Source organism: Armigeres subalbatus, chromosome 2 (assembly GCF_024139115.2).
Source record: "Armigeres subalbatus isolate Guangzhou_Male chromosome 2, GZ_Asu_2, whole genome shotgun sequence".
In the NCBI taxonomy this organism is placed as follows: Eukaryota; Metazoa; Arthropoda; class Insecta; order Diptera; family Culicidae; genus Armigeres; species Armigeres subalbatus.
In genome coordinates, this window is record NC_085140.1 from 215,700,252 (window position 1) to 215,716,002 (window position 15,751).

At 37.0% G+C, this 15,751-nt stretch overlaps 2 protein-coding genes across 11 annotated transcripts in view; both read left to right on the forward strand.

The window, feature by feature from the left end:
* LOC134211633 (protein MTSS 2) overlaps nucleotides 1–15,751 on the forward strand; it is a 160,052-nt gene that overhangs the window by 47,398 nt on the left and 96,903 nt on the right. The gene's annotated exons all lie outside the window — the stretch shown is intronic.
* Nucleotides 5,090–6,389, forward strand: LOC134215882 (putative nuclease HARBI1). The gene is made up of 2 exons (XM_062694975.1): nucleotides 5,090–5,481; nucleotides 5,556–6,389. Exons 1-2 carry the CDS (start codon nucleotides 5,248–5,250, stop codon nucleotides 6,354–6,356), a joined length of 1,035 nt encoding a protein of 344 aa, XP_062550959.1. The 5' UTR covers nucleotides 5,090–5,247; the 3' UTR covers nucleotides 6,357–6,389.

The window sequence follows — 15,751 nt, forward strand, 5'->3', positions numbered from 1 at the left end:
TATAAAAAAAACGTTAAAATTTATGAAAATCAAAGGGAAGCAAATTAATCCTTGGTGTGAAACAAACTTCAACAGCAACACTTGTTTCAGCTGAAAAAGGAAATATAAATATTTAGATTGGGATTACTTTATTTGAAAAATAGTTCACAGTGTCCCTGACCGAAGGACCTCAGCTTCAAGAAATCAGCGTCACCAGATCACCCACTAATCGAGTCTAAATTATATCCGCGGAATGAGCATAGATAGTTGAATTAAAAAGTGCTTGAATAAAAAAAAATGATAAAATATGAAGCATTCAATTATAAGGTTATGGTAACTATGGAAATATGGAAATATTAGTTATAATTATGAAAAAAAGAAATTAAAAAGCGTATCCAATCCTTCTGATCTCAATCTTCTGTGCTCTAACCGAAAGCGCGTACGAGCCGCAGCTAGCCAATCTTCTCACACTAAACACTATATATGAAAAATAGCAAATGAAAATATGACAATATAAAACATGAAAACATGGGAATATGATAGTAGGGAACTGTTCCGATCTCCATCTCACTGTACATATATCCATCTCATCGCTAAACAAAGAAATACGGCACCAAATTCGACGCTTCTTTTTGTCAACATAAACAAACCCAATTCCTTTCCATTGCTTTGTTTTTGATGGGATGGAAATAGGAACTATGAGATTAAGTGGCGAACCGTTCCCCTATAAAATATAAAATTTAAAAAATTTACCCTTTTATAATTGCATACTTTAAAAATAAAAAAAATATAAAAATACGAAAGGATGAAAACAAAACATAAAAATATAAATATATGAAAATGTGATCGCATGAAAAAAATACGAAAATATGAATACAAGATATATATCTTGTGACAACATAAAAGTGTGAAATATTAAATTATACATAGGGGAAATGACGGCTTTGGCAGGTTTTGTTCTATTATTGTCAGGGGGTGTTATATAACTAATTATGCTCAAATTAGCATAGCATTAGCATTAGCATTGTTACGGTGTAATTCGTAGATTGGACACTAGTGATACTCATGTTTTACTTTTGAGATCCTCATCTAGAATGCTATCAGAAATCAAGAAGGGGAGTGGTCCTTGATTTCAGTCTTAAACAAAAATAACAAAAGCATGAGGATTACTACTCCTGGCCACGCCCATCTTCACCGTAACTAGGGAGAGGAAGGAAGTGTTGATGTGGTACTTACTTAACGAGAGGCCACCGACTTAGCGACACCCTCATAAGTACCACGGAGTTGGATAATGAGGAAGGTATTCGTTGGTCAGGATTTGCCTGTAGCTGGCAATGTAACCGTGGTAGATCTTACCCCGTAACACACCACGTAAAGGTGTCTACCCAGCAAAGCTGTTGCATTTGTGACATTTTTTTTCAGAATGGTCATTTATATCAATCCAATGTGGTTCCAAAACTGATGAAGCAGTCGCTCATTCGACAGATGAGAACACAACCTCGCAATCAAAGAACGATGTTTATGGTTCCATAACAAGGATTGCAGAATTCGCTCTCAATTGATAATTACCGACGATAGACGAGAAGCATAAGGCTTTCTTCGATCATAACAAAACAATTGCTCGTCACTCGATACAAATGCGAAAAAGGGGCAGAGACGTTGTGATACGTCTACGTTTACAATTGGAGGTTATCTAAAGGAATTCCATCAATTTCGTAACGCAAAAATAGACCATTTTCAACCTCCTTCCCCCATCACACTCGTCATACTTTTTATATCAATAATCTTAAAATTGTGTTTGGATTGTCACACTTATGTAATTTATGGACGTACCATCTAGGTAAGTAGAGTTTAGGTGACCACGACGACCCCTTCCAGCAGTCACTAGAAATTTTCCAAATTTTCTTGAATTTTTTAACATTAATTAACAATTTCCATTGGAAGATCCTCATACTTTCCAGGGTCTCAGTTTCTATTTGGGGGCCATCCAGAAACCACGTGGTCATATTTTTGAAGATTTTCAACCCCCCCTCCCCCCATGTGGTCTATCGTGGTCATTTGGCAGCCCCCCCCCCCCCCCCCCCTTTGACCACGTGGTTTTTTTTTTCAAGCACAAAAATTTAAAAAAAACCTATGTAACTAAAACATATGGTTAATCCGATCAATTTTGAAGATGGACAATTTCAACTGATTCAAAATCAAACTAAAACCCAGCATGGAAATTATAAATTTTCATTATTTCGAAGATTCTATTTTTTCTCTAATAAATAATCTAGAGCTGGCTCATCTCTCAAAATTTCTAATTCTTCATTGAAATTTTATTTTGATATTGACTCGTGGAATCCAATGATGCCATACTAAACAAATTTTTCGTTCACTCTGATGTCTTTCGAATAATTTCCCAAGGAACTTCTATTCCATATCTCGAATATGCTACAGTCAATGGTGGACTCATAGAAGAATGAATGTATTATAGATCAATTATCATTTTGGAGTTCGGATCATTCGATTTATCCAATTAACCAAATTATGAATGATGTATGATATAATATCTCATTAGGTCCATTGGGTTGATATGGCAATTGTTATTTGTACAAGCTACTACAGACTTTTTAGTTAAAAAAAATTATGTTGAGCTTTTTAATGGAATGTCTTTACTTGTCATAAGACGAGTTTGTACCTTCCCATTTAATTCCACCACTTGATTGTACCTTGACAGATACGTATTTCGACCTCAACAGTAAGGTCGTCTTCAGTGGTTCGTACTTGACTCGACTTAGGTTATACAAAACTTTTAGGTTTTAAAAAACGTCCTGGAAGTCGTAATGTTTGAACTCCTATTCATTCAAGTCCGTGAACCCAGTGCTTCTAAGGCCCTACAAAAAAGGCATAGTCATTGTGCAGCTTGATGTTGACTCAAGATAATTTTGGGTACCTTGTCTCTTAGATCTCATGTTAATGGAAATTAGGATCATATGCTTATTTCATCGGATTGGGTACATACCGATGATGAGGACATTACAAATGTCATGATTGATCACCCGAGAAGTCGTGGGCTGAACTTGAGAGCAATCACTGGCTTAACGTTCAGGATGACCCATCTTATCTGAGTGTTCAGAATGATTCAAACATTTCAACTTCATTTGCATGCTCTTAGAATCGAAATCTTCCCAAAGTTTCGGATAACTGAGTTTTCAGGGTCAGTCAAATTTGAGCTCCCATATTTTTTCTGTAAAACCAATATCTAGATGAACAATTTTACTGAAGAAAATGGTGGTCTAGCTCTCTTTTGTGATTTAATAGCCAATCTAAAACGCTGGGCATATATGACCCATCCGTCCTGAAAGGGTTGAGATTTGTTTTGGAATTCAATTTCAATCGTTATTATAACACTATTTATTACCCTAGATTGTTTTAGGAATTGGAGTGTTTTTTTCTGGAACACTGCCACTTTTTTTTCATATCGCCGGACTCTTCTTAGTTCTAAGACCCTTTTATGAATTTAAAAAGCATTTTATTTAGAATTTCATGTTGATTTTTTAAATGCAAACTTCTCTATGTCATAACCTTTTTCATACGCACTACTAGAATTTTGTGCATTATTGATCGAAAAATTTAAAAATGCACCTAAATGTTCTAATTAGGTGCATTATTAAATTTTTCGATCAATTAGCCTAATTATTCAATATCATAACTTCTATTCCAAATCTCGAATATGCTTCAGTCAATGGTGGACTCATAGAAGAATGAATGTATTATAGATCAATTATCATTTTGGAGTTCGGATCATTCGATTTATCCAATTAACCAAATTATGAATGATGTATGATATAATATCTCATTAGGTCCATTGGGTTGATATGGCAATTGTTATTTGTACAAGCTACTACAGACTTTTTAGTTAAAAAATTATGTTGAGCTTTTTAATGGAATGTCTTTACTTGTCATAAGACGAGTTTGTACCGGCAAAACATACTTTTGCATATAAACAATAAAGACGGATCCTTAAAAAAACGAAAATCGATCCATAAATAACCTCTGAATGTTCCATAAAACGCTACCATAAATCCATAAAATAGTTCAGGAGATTCCATAAAGAATAGTTTTTCGATCCATAACTAAACTAAAATTTAGCAATAAATATGAAAATATGTTTCTTTAACATGGCCAAGGAAAACAATAAAATTCTTGCTATTTTCCCATGAACGTATGACAAATGATCCATAAAAAATCTATATTTGGATCCATAAAACTTCAAATTTGAGCAATTTTCATCGTAATGATGATCCATAATTTCAGTAATATGATCCATAATTTTAGTCATATGATCCATAACTCTGACCATTTGATCCATAGCTTTGTTCAAATGATTCATAGTTTTGGTGATATGATCCATAAATTTTGGCAAATGATCCATAGATTTTATAAAATGTGTGGATCAATCTATATAGTTTCATTGGCCTTCTTTCCAAGCATTATGGATCATTTAAACAAAATTATGGATCATATGACCAAAATTATGGATCATATTACTGAAATTATGGATCATCATCAGGATAAAAATTGCGCAAATTTGAAATTTTATGGATCAAAATTTTTATGGATCACTTTCCAAAAAATTATGGATCATAAAATATTTTTTATGGAATCTCCCGAACTATTTTATGGATTTATGGTATCGTTTTATGGAACATTCAGATGTTAGTTACGGATCGTTTTTCATTCTTTTATGGATCGTTTTTGCACATTGAACGGTGCAAAGTAAGGGCTGCCGTTTGTACCTTCCCATTTAATTCCACCACTTGATTGTACCTTGACAGATACGTATTTCGACCTCAACAGTAAGGTCGTCTTCAGTGGTTCGTACTTGACTCGACTTAGGTTATACAAAACTTTTAGGTTTTAAAAAACGTCCTGGAAGTCGTAATGTTTGAACTCCTATTCATTCAAGTCCGTGAACCCAGTGCTTCTAAGGCCCTACAAAAAAGGCATAGTCATTGGGTCGTATGAATAAAAAGTAGTAAGTTTGAGTTTACTACATTTTGGGTAGTAAACGTCACTTGTGGAACTTGTTCGTATGAATAACAGAGACTTCACTACACTACATCTTTCGAACATACTACAAACAATCAATTTGGTATGAATAAAAGTAGCTTTTACTGTTTTCTACGGTAGGCAGCTGCGGAGGTTGCTACAATTGAATTTGTTTGTTTATTTGCCGAAGTGATAGTGAAATTTGAGAAAATACTTTCAACTTTTAATGGTAAAATGAATTTAAACACCGCTTTATTTATCAATGTAAATATAAGAAATGAGAAGAAATTTTGTATACGTCGTGGGGATGGTGATAATTTTAAAGCGCTTTATCGGTTTTCTCGCGAAAATGTCGAATGGCTATCCGATCATTTTCTTAATGACCGAGAGGATACAAGAGGAGGTGGATTGAGTAATGTACTGAAAATGAAAATTTTCCTACGATATTTAGGTGACCCGGGATTTCAGGTACGTAGGGTGTTTCTAATCTTAATCTAAATACAACATTTTAAACTTACAAGTCGCATCAAATATATTTTCAGGTTGGTGTTGGAGAAGATGTCGGTGTCCATCAAACAACAGTGTGCAAAACTATTTGGCATGTTTGCCAGAAAATAATTGAAAAATCAAATGAGTGGATTAAATTTCCATCCACCGAAAATGAGTTCCGTGAGGCCAAACGTAGTTGGAGCCGCAAGGGGAAAATCCCGAATGCAATTGGAGCTATCGATTGCACCCATGTTAAAATCGAACGACCTCATAGGCATCCAGATGAGTTCATCAACAGGAAAGGATTAGCATCATTCAACGTCCAAGCTACATGTGATGCAAACGACGTCATCACCAGTATCGATTGTTCTTGGCCAGGATCGGTTCACGATTCTAGGATCTGGAAGAATTCAGACGTCTATAGAACCATGTTTGAAAATACTTCAGGAGCACTACTTCTGGGTGATGAAGGTTATGCAATTGCTCCATGGATTATGACACCATATAGAAATCCGGATACTGTAGTCCGTGTTAACTACAACAAAATTTTCTGCCGGGAACGCGTTGTTATTGAAAGGGTTTTTGGCCAAGTTAAAAGAAGATTTCCCTTTCTACAGAACACTGTACGTATGATTACACATCGTGTACCGTCAATGGTTCTAGCCTGTTTTATACTGCATAATGTTGCTAAATATCTCCAAGATGAAGACTTCGACTATGATGAAGATGATGCTGGCGATGCGAATAATGTTGGTGCCAATGAAATTGGCGATATACGAATTCGTGGACGTAACAGAAGGGATGCAATTGCTGTATTGCTTAGCAGATCGAGTCATGTAGCAGTAGATGAATAAAGTACCTCTATAAATCTCAGAATAAAACCAAAATTGTCCATCATTGAGTTTTCAAACCGATTAAGTTTTGAAGTAAGGTGCTGTGAATTTAACTAATTCTGTATCGGGCAGTCTTATGAATGTTCTGAAATACATGAATGCACCTAGTTACAGTTCAAATAACTGATAAACGTCTCTAAGGTTTACGTTATTTATGGATGTTCACATGTTGCTACTATGTGGTCTTAGATAAGATTTTTTTCGATTTTTTTTCGAAAGATAATACATCAATTCCTCCATTAATTCTTCCGGAAGTTCCTCCATGAATTTCTCCAGAACTTCATCATCGATTACCTCTGGAAGTTCCTCCTGGTATTTGCCTGGATAATCATTAAAAAATTTCTCCGGAAGATCCTCCAGGAATCTCTCGGGAAGTTCGTCCTGGTATTCCTCCGAAAGCTTCTCCAGATATTCCTCCTTAAGTTTCTCCGGGGATTTCTTCCGGAATTTCTCCAGGATATCCTTCGTAAGCTTATCTAAGAATTACTTCAAAAGTTCCTCCAAAATTTCCACCTAAAGATTCTCCAAGAATTCCTCCGGAAGTTCTTTCAAGAATTCCTTCAAAAATTCCTGCGGACGTTTATCCAGAAATTCTTCTGGAAGTTCCTCCAAGAATTCCTCCGGAAGTGGCTCCAGGAGTTCCTCCGAGTTAACTCCAGGAATTTCTCCGTAAGTTTCTCCAGAAATTCCTCTGGAATTTCCTCCAACAATTAATCTGGAAGCTCATCCTGGTATTTATCTGAAATAAACATCTTGGAATTTCTCCGAAAGATCCTGCAGGAATTCCTCTGGGAGTCCCTCCTAGCATTTCTCCAGAAGCTTCTTAAGGTATTCCTCCGGAAGTTCTTTTTAAAGTTCCTCAAAAAATCCATCGAAAGATCCTTCAAGATTTCCTCCGGAAGTTTCTTCAGAAATTCCTTCAAGAATTCCTCCGGAAGTTTCTCCAGAAATTCCTCTTGAAGTTCCCCCAAGAATTCCTCTGGAAGTTCATCCAAGAATTCCTCCGGACTTCATGAATTCCACCTAAAGTTGTTCCTCCTCCGGAAGATTCTCCAGAAAATCCTTTGGAAGTAACTCAAAGTATTCCTCTGGAAGTTCCTCCACGAATAACACCGGAAGTTCCAACTGGTGTTTATCTGAAATAACCATCTAGGAATTTCTCCGGAAGATCCTGCAGGAATTCCTCTGGGAGTCCCTCCAGGTACTCCTCCACGAGCTTCTCAAAGTATTCCTCCGGAAGTTCTTCTAGGTATTCCTCCGGAAGATCCTCCAAGAATTCCTCCGGAATATCCTCAAACAATACCTCCAGGTATTTCTCTGTAAGTTTTTCTAGGAATTCCTCCTGAAGCTTTTCTCAAAGTTCTTCCAAAATTTCCTACAAAAGTTTCACCGAAATATCCTCTAAAAATTCCTCCGATAGTTCCTTCAAGAATTCCTCCGGAAGTTTCTACATAAATGCTTCTGGAAGTTCCTCCAAGAATTACTCTGGAATTACCTGATAGAATTCCTCCGAAAGTTCCTTCAGGAATTTATCCGAAATTTGCTCCATGAATTCTTTAGCAATTCACTTCAGGAATACCTCTGGAAGCATCTCCAGAAATTCCTCTGGAAGTTCCTCCAGAGGCTCCAGAAAAACTCCGGAAGCTCCTCCTGGTATTTATCTGAAATAATCATCTAGGAATTTCTCCGGAAGAGTTTCTCCGGTATTCCTCCAAAAGCTTTGCAAAATATTCCTCTGGAAGTTCTTCCAGGAATCCCTCTTGAAGTTCCTCCAAAAATTTTTCCGGAAATTCCTTCGAGAATACCTCCGGAAGCTCCTCCAGGTATTTTTCTGGAAGTTTTTCTAGGAATTCCTCCGGAAGATCTACTTAAAGTTCCTCCAAGAACTCTTACGGAAGTTCCTCCAAAAATTCCATCGAAAGGTATTCAAGAATTCCTCCGGTAGTTTCTTCAGGGAATTGCTTCAAGAATTCCTAAGGAAGTTTTTCCAGAAAGTACTCTGGAAGTTCCTCCAAGAATTACTCCGGAAGTTCCTTCAAGTATTCCTCCGGAAGTTGTTGCAGGAATTACTCCGGAATTCACTCCAAACATACCTCTGGAAGTATCTCCAGAAGTTCCTTTGGAAGTTCCTCCACGAAAAACTCCGGAAGTTCTTTCAGGAATTTCTTCAAGAATTCCTCTGGAAGTTTCTCCAGAATTCCTTCGGAAATTCCTTCAGTTATTCCTCCGGAAGTTGCTCTTGGAATTCCTGCAGAATTCACTCTAAGAAATCTTAAGAGAATGCCTTCATTCAATTCCTCAGGAGGGTTTTCCAGCAATTTCTATGAAAATTCTTCAAAGAATTCCTCTGAAAGTTCCTTCAGAAATTCCTCCAAAATTTCCTCCACGAAAACCTCCGGGAGTAAGATTTCCTCCGGAATTCCCTCCAAGAATTCTACCGGAAGTTTTCCAGATATTTCTCTGAATTTTTTTCTAGAAATTCCTCCCGAAGTTCATCTTAGAGTTCCTCCAAGAATTCCTACGGAAGTTGCTCCAAGAATTCCACCGAAAAATTCTCCAAGAATTCCGTAGAAAGTTCCTTAAGGAATGCCTTCAAGAATTCCTTCGGAAGTTTCTCCAAAAATTCCTCTGGTAGTTCCTCCAAGAATTCCTTTGGAAGTTCCTCCTATAATTCCCATGAAAGTGATTTCAGGAATTCTTCCGGAAGTTGTTCCAGTAATTCAACCGGAAGTTTATCCAGAAATTCCTCTAGCAGTTCCTCTACGAATTCCTCCGGAAGTTCCTCCACGTATAACTCCGGAAGTTCCTTCTGGTAATTATCTAAAATAATCATCAAATTCCTCTGGGAGTCCCTCCTGGTATTCCCCCAGAAGCTTCTCAAAGTATTCGTCTGGAAGTTGTTCCAGGTATTCCTCCGGAAGTTCATCCAAGAATTCCTCTGGATTTTTCTCCAAGAATACCTCCGGAAGTTTTCCAGATATTTCTCTGGAAGTTTTTCTAGGAATTCCTCCGGAAGTTCTTCTTAAAGTTCCTCCAAGAACTCCTTGAGATTTTCCTCCAAAAATTCCACCGAAAAATCCTCCAAGAATTCCTCCGGAAGTTCCTTAGGAATTCTTTCAAAATTTTTTTTTTGAAGTTTCTCCAGAAATTCCTCTGGAAGTTCCTCCAATAATTCCTTTGGAAGTTCCTCCTAGAACTCCTCCGGAAGTGACTTCAGGAATTCTTCTGGAAGTTGTTCCAGTAATTTCTCCGGAAGTTTCTCCAGGTATTCCGCTAGCAGTTCCTTAATGAATTCCTCCAGAAGTTCCTCCACGAATAACTCTGGAAGTACTTTCTGGTATTTATCTTAAATAATAATCTAGGATTTCCTCCGGATGATCCTACAGAAATTGCTCTGGAAGTCCCTTCAAGTATTCCTCCAGAAGCTTCTCAAAGCATTCCTCCGAAAGTTCTTCCAGGTATTCCTTCGAAAGTTGCTCCAAGAATTCCTCTAAAATTTTCTACAACAAATTTTTTTTCCCTGGAAGTTTTTTTAGGAATTCTTCCGGGAATTCTTCTTTAAGTTTTTCCAGAAATTGCTTCGGAAGTTCCTTATCAAAAGTTTATCAAAGCATTCCTCCAGAAGTTCCCCCAAGAATTCTTTACGGATGAATTTCTGGAGCATCTTCCGGACGAACTCCCGAAGGAACTTGGGAATTCTTGGAAAAACTTTCTGAGGAATTCCTGAAGGAACTTTTGGAGGAATTTCTCCAGGATTTCCTCCAAAAGTTTCTCCACCAAATCCTCCGGAAGTTCATCCTCGAATTCCTCTGGAAGTTCATCGGGAAGTTCCTCCAGGAATAACAGCGGAAATCAATCATGTATTTCTTCGAAAGTTTCTTTAGGATTTTTCCGGAAGTTCCCCCAGAAATTTCACCAAAGGTTCCTCCTGAAATTCCTCAGGGTTATCCTACAGGAATTCTTTCGAAAGTCCTCCGAATAATTACTGGAAGAACTTCGGAAGGAATTCTTAAAGAAACTCACGGAAGTATACCTGGAGGAACTTCCAGAACAAAACGTGTAAGAAATTCCGGAGGAATTCTTGGAGGAACTTCTGGAAAAATTGCTGGAGCTATTTCCGGAGAAATTCCTGGAGGTATTTCCGGAGAAATTACCAGAGAAACTTTCAGAGGAATTACTGGTGGAACTGTCGTAGGAATTGTCGGAAGTACTTCCGGAAGAATTCCTGGAGGAGCTTCCAGAGAAATTAGTGGATGATTTTCTGGAGGATTTCATAGAGAAACTTCCGAAAGAATCTCTAGATGAACGTCCGGAGGAATTATAGCGACTTCCGGAGAAATATCTGCGAGAGCTCCAGAAAGAATCAATGGTGGAATTCCTGAAAGAACATTCGAAGGAATTACAGGAGGATCTTCAGCAGGAATTCCTGAAAGAACCTCCGGAGAAATAAGAGGATGAACTTCTGGTGGAATTCCTGGAGGACCTCACAGAAGAATTCCTAAAGTAACTTTTTTTTAACTTAAATAAAGTAAATTTCTTGAGGAATTTCCTGAGGTATTTTTGGAGAAAATCCTGGAGGAACCTCCACAGGAATTCCTGGAGGAACTGCCGGAGGAATTCATGGAGAAACTTCCGTCGGGATTCCTGGAGAAACATCCGAAGGAATTCCTGATAGTATTTTTGAAGGAATTGCTGGAATGAATTACGAAGAAGTTCCTGGAGAAACTTTCGGAAGAATTACTGGAGGAACTTCTTGAAAAATTGCTGTAGGGACTATCGAATGAATTTCTGGAAGATCTTCCGAGGGAATTCTTGAACAAGCTTCCGAAGAAATATCTGGATAAACTTTCGCAGGGATTCTTGGAGGAACTTCCGAAGGAATTCTTATTGGAATTTCCGTTTAAATTCCTGGAGAAACTTCCGAAGGAATTAATAAAAGAACTCTGGAGAAATTTTTGTGGGAACTTTTAGGGTAATTTCTGGTTAAAATTTCGAACCAATATCTGGGGAACTTTTGTGGAATTTCTGAGGAACTTCCGGAGAATTTTTTGTAGGAACTTTCGGTGGAATTCCGAAGGGAACTTCCGGAAGAATTCCTGGGAACTTCCAAAGGAATTCTTAGAATAAGTTCCGGGGAAGAATTCTGGAAGTAGGAAGGAAGTTCCAAAGGAATTACTGGTGGACCTTTCGGATTAAGTCCAGGAGGAACATGCGGAGGAGTACCTGCAGAAACAACCAGATGAATTCCTGATTGAACTATCGGAGAAATACCCGGAGGAATTACGGCATCTTCCAGAGAAATACTTGGATGAACTCCAGGAGTAATTTATGAGGAAATTTCTGGAGCAAATGCTAGAGAAACTTCTGAACCAATTAGGGGAGCAATTATTACTGGAATTCCTGGGAGAACTTCCAAATAAAACTTTGAACAACTTTCGGTTGGATTCCTGGAGGAACATTCCAATAAATTCCAGAAGGGTCTTCCGCAGGAAGGTCTTTTGGAAGATCTTCTGCAGAATCAATTTCAGAAAAACTGCCGTATCTGGATGAACTACCGGAGTAATAATTTGTGTTTCTTTAGAAATCATCACGGAAATAGAAAACCTCTTAGAATTCAATCATGCCAGGTACCTGCAATCAATCTCTTTGAAGTTCTATCGAAATCTCTATAATTCTAAATTCGTAATCAAACGAAATTGTAATAAATTCAAAAATAAGGCCGAAAATCTCAAAGGTAGGAAAAATGGATCCTGTATCTGTTATTGGGAAATCAGTGTCATCAGAATATTGAACAAAAATCCGGAGACAGTCGTTATCCAAAACAAAAAACACAACTTTAACAGCTTTTATTCATTTAAATTACGGATTCATTCAGTAAACATGTATTAAAATTCCGGGGAAACTACGTTCTCCATATTGTCAACGGTTCCTTATTCCAAATAACGGTTCAATAATTCTCCTGCCTTATTCAGTACGACCTCCAACTTCTCATTAATCCGTTTTTGCTGCTCAAGAACTTCACATTGCTTGATTAGGACATTTTGCTGCAGCTGAGCGTTCGAGAGCTTTTCTTGATTCCTTCGAGGTTTTCCCTTGTAGCGCCCACTTGGCGTTTGTGGTTTCTGTTTTTCTTCAGATGTACGCGATTTTCCGGAGCCTATTTGGCCTGATTCTGCCAAAACGTTAAGAACCGAACGTCCAACGTTCACCGGTGAATTAAGCATGTCTTCTTCGTCGTCCGAAATTATCATGCTGCTCCGTTTCATCACAGCAGTGGAGCTCGATCCCACTGAAACACCATCTGTGAGTAAACATTTAGAGTTTATTAATTAAAGGACTCTATTTCTTAGAATAAAAATACTTACAGTTCACTTTCGTTACTGCAGGGTTTTCTTCAGCTCCTAGGAGGTCATAGATTCAAGGATATTTGTTTATTCCCGGTAGCCTTTTTGTCCGTTTTGGATTTGATTCGCGATTTCATATTGTTCACCTTTTTCAATATTTGTTTTTCTGTTAATTCGATGCCATGTTCCACCAAGAAATGCATAATCATTTCTTTTGCCGCCTGTGATTTCATTTTCTTCATCTGGGGGGTTTGATTTTTTTGCAACAAGACACTCCCGAAGCGGCGCAAAGCGGTAGCAAAATGGAAATCACTGATTTGTGTTGATTTTTCTTTGAATCTTGGATAATCCATCCTCGTCATCATTTTGCACCTGCAAGTTCACTTCCGGATATGCAAATTCGACTTCCAACAACTGGTTTTCGTGGAACTGGCGATTTTCTTCCATAATGTAAGATTTTCACTGCGTAGCTGCCATGAATTCGCGACACAAACAAACAGTCCGAGAGTCCGAGCGTGAACTAAAAAAATGTCGTAACTGGAAAAAGATGATAATTTTTCGTAAAATAAGTTTTCAATTTTCAGTACTCCAGACGAGATTCCAGACGCATTTCCTACATTTTATTTCAAACCTACTAACTCTTATGTAATTTTGAAAACCCGTGAGAATAAGTTTATAACGCTATAGAAAAAAAAAATAAGAAAAACAAAAAGTACAAAAAATATTGTAAGGATGTTTTTAAAAATAACTCTAGTTTTCTTTTTTTGACGTTTCTACCTTGTGTAGTAGATGCTCAAGTTCGAAATAGCTTCGGCTACATGTTCGAATTTGTTTTTATTCATACCAAAGTTGTAGTTTACTCTGTGGAAAATACTTTCGAGTAGATGCTACAAGGGTTGAGGTTTGCTACTTTTTATTCATACGACCCATTGTGCAGCTTGATGTTGACTCAAGATAATTTTGGGTACCTTGTCTCTTAGATCTCATGTTAATGGAAATTAGGATCATATGCTTATTTCATCGGATTGGGTACATACCGATGATGAGGACATTACAAATGTCATGATTGATCACCCGAGAAGTCGTGGGCTGAACTTGAGAGCAATCACTGGCTTAACGTTCAGGATGACCCATCTTATCTGAGTGTTCAGAATGATTCAAACATTTCAACTTCATTTGCATGCTCTTAGAATCGAAATCTTCCCAAAGTTTCGGATAACTGAGTTTTCAGGGTCAGTCAAATTTGAGCTCCCATATTTTTTTCTGTAAAACCAATATCTAGATGAACAATTTTACTGAAGAAAATGGTGGTCTAGCTCTCTTTTGTGATTTAATAGCCAATCTAAAACGCTGGGCATATATGACCCATCCGTCCTGAAAGGGTTGAGATTTGTTTTGGAATTCAATTTCAATCGTTATTATAACACTATTTATTACCCTAGATTGTTTTAGGAATTGGAGTGTTTTTTTCTGGAACACTGCCACTTTTTTCATATCCTTGGACTCTTCTTAGTTCTAAGACCCTTTTATGAATTTAAAAGCATTTTATTTAGAATTTCATGTTGATTTTTAAATGCAAACTTCTCTATGTCATAACCTTTTTCATACGCACTACTAGAATTTTTTGCATTATTGATCGAAAAATTTAAAAATGCACCTAAATGTTCTAATTAGGTGCATTATTAAATTTTTCGATCAATTAGCCTAATTATTCAATATCATAAGAACTAGGCTTCTTAATCCTAAATAATTGCCTACATGTATTGCTTGGATGAATTTTAAATTCCAAGATCTTCCTAATTTTCAAGAATAATTATTCTGGAGTTGCAAGGGAAACCCTTCAGAATAGTTAGAAGAAATTTTTCGGAGTCTCACAGAGCGTAAAAAATTTCATTTCAAAATTCCAAATTTGAAAACAAAAATCCAAAAACAAAAAATCAACGGTAATATCAAAGTGTTTCATGTGGCATTGGCTATTTAATTTCTCATGAAAATTCAGAAGATTTTTTCTTGAAAAATTTAGAGTCTTCTTCTTCTTCTATGGCTCCATATTCCAACTGGAAGTTGGTCTGCTTTTCAACTTAGTTTATTCTATTAGCATTTCCTCAGTTATAAATTGAAAGTTTTAAATGCCAGCAATTGTACGATTATATATCTTGTGTAGCAAGTACGAAGGATACATTATACCTAGGGTGTCGACAATGTTTGACACCCGAAAACATCATAGACAGGAACGAGAATCGAACTCGTCATCTCCGGATTGGCAATCCTATGCCTTTGCTCGTAAGGCTAACTGGAGACTAAACATTTTGAAGTGCACTCCCTAAAATGCTCGAAAAACTTATTTTGGAAATGAAATAGAATTTCTGGTGAAGATTCGGAAGAACTTGTCGAAGAAATTCATTAGAATGTAAAAAAATATGAAAATATGAACATTTTTTCCACCAAAAATTATGTGTATTTCCCACGAGACTGCTTTGAATTTTCAGACAGAATTCACATGGAATTTTTTCGGCATTTACACTGGCGATATTTTGTTTTTTTTTCATGACCAATTTGTAGCAAAATTTTCCAGAGAGAATTGTTCAAAAACATTCTGAATGCTAGCACTTTATCAGGATTGTATGAAGTAAGGTCAAAGTTTTTACAGGAAATTTTTTACTGGATTTTTCCTGAATATCCACAAGACATTCTTTTGAAGATTTTTCTTGAATTATTGTAAAATCATGAACAGTTTTCAAAATTGTAGCTGTAGTCCGCTGATGCAAAAGTGTCGGCGGCGTGATGCCAAAAACCATCTGCGGCGGAATTTTAGAAAATATTTTTCATTTTCTTTCCCAATTTTTTTGTGAAAATTGAGACTGAAACGCAACCTGCTTTTCGTTTATTTTTTATGGAAATAGGATCTAAAGCTAAGTTGGCCGAATAACTCAGATATGCATCGGCGTTGCGACCGATGCTGCGTTACCGGTTTTCTCGATGCTTAATGCTAAATTCATTTTAACACTGAGT

Bases quoted from the DNA above. Each gene is read 5' to 3' on its own strand.
- LOC134215882 (XM_062694975.1), top strand. From the start codon at position 5,248: ATGAATTTAAACACCGCTTTATTTATCAATGTAAATATAAGAAATGAG. The intron at 5,482-5,555 runs GTACGTAGGGTG...ATATATTTTCAG, and splicing joins TAGGTGACCCGGGATTTCAG to GTTGGTGTTGGAGAAGATGT.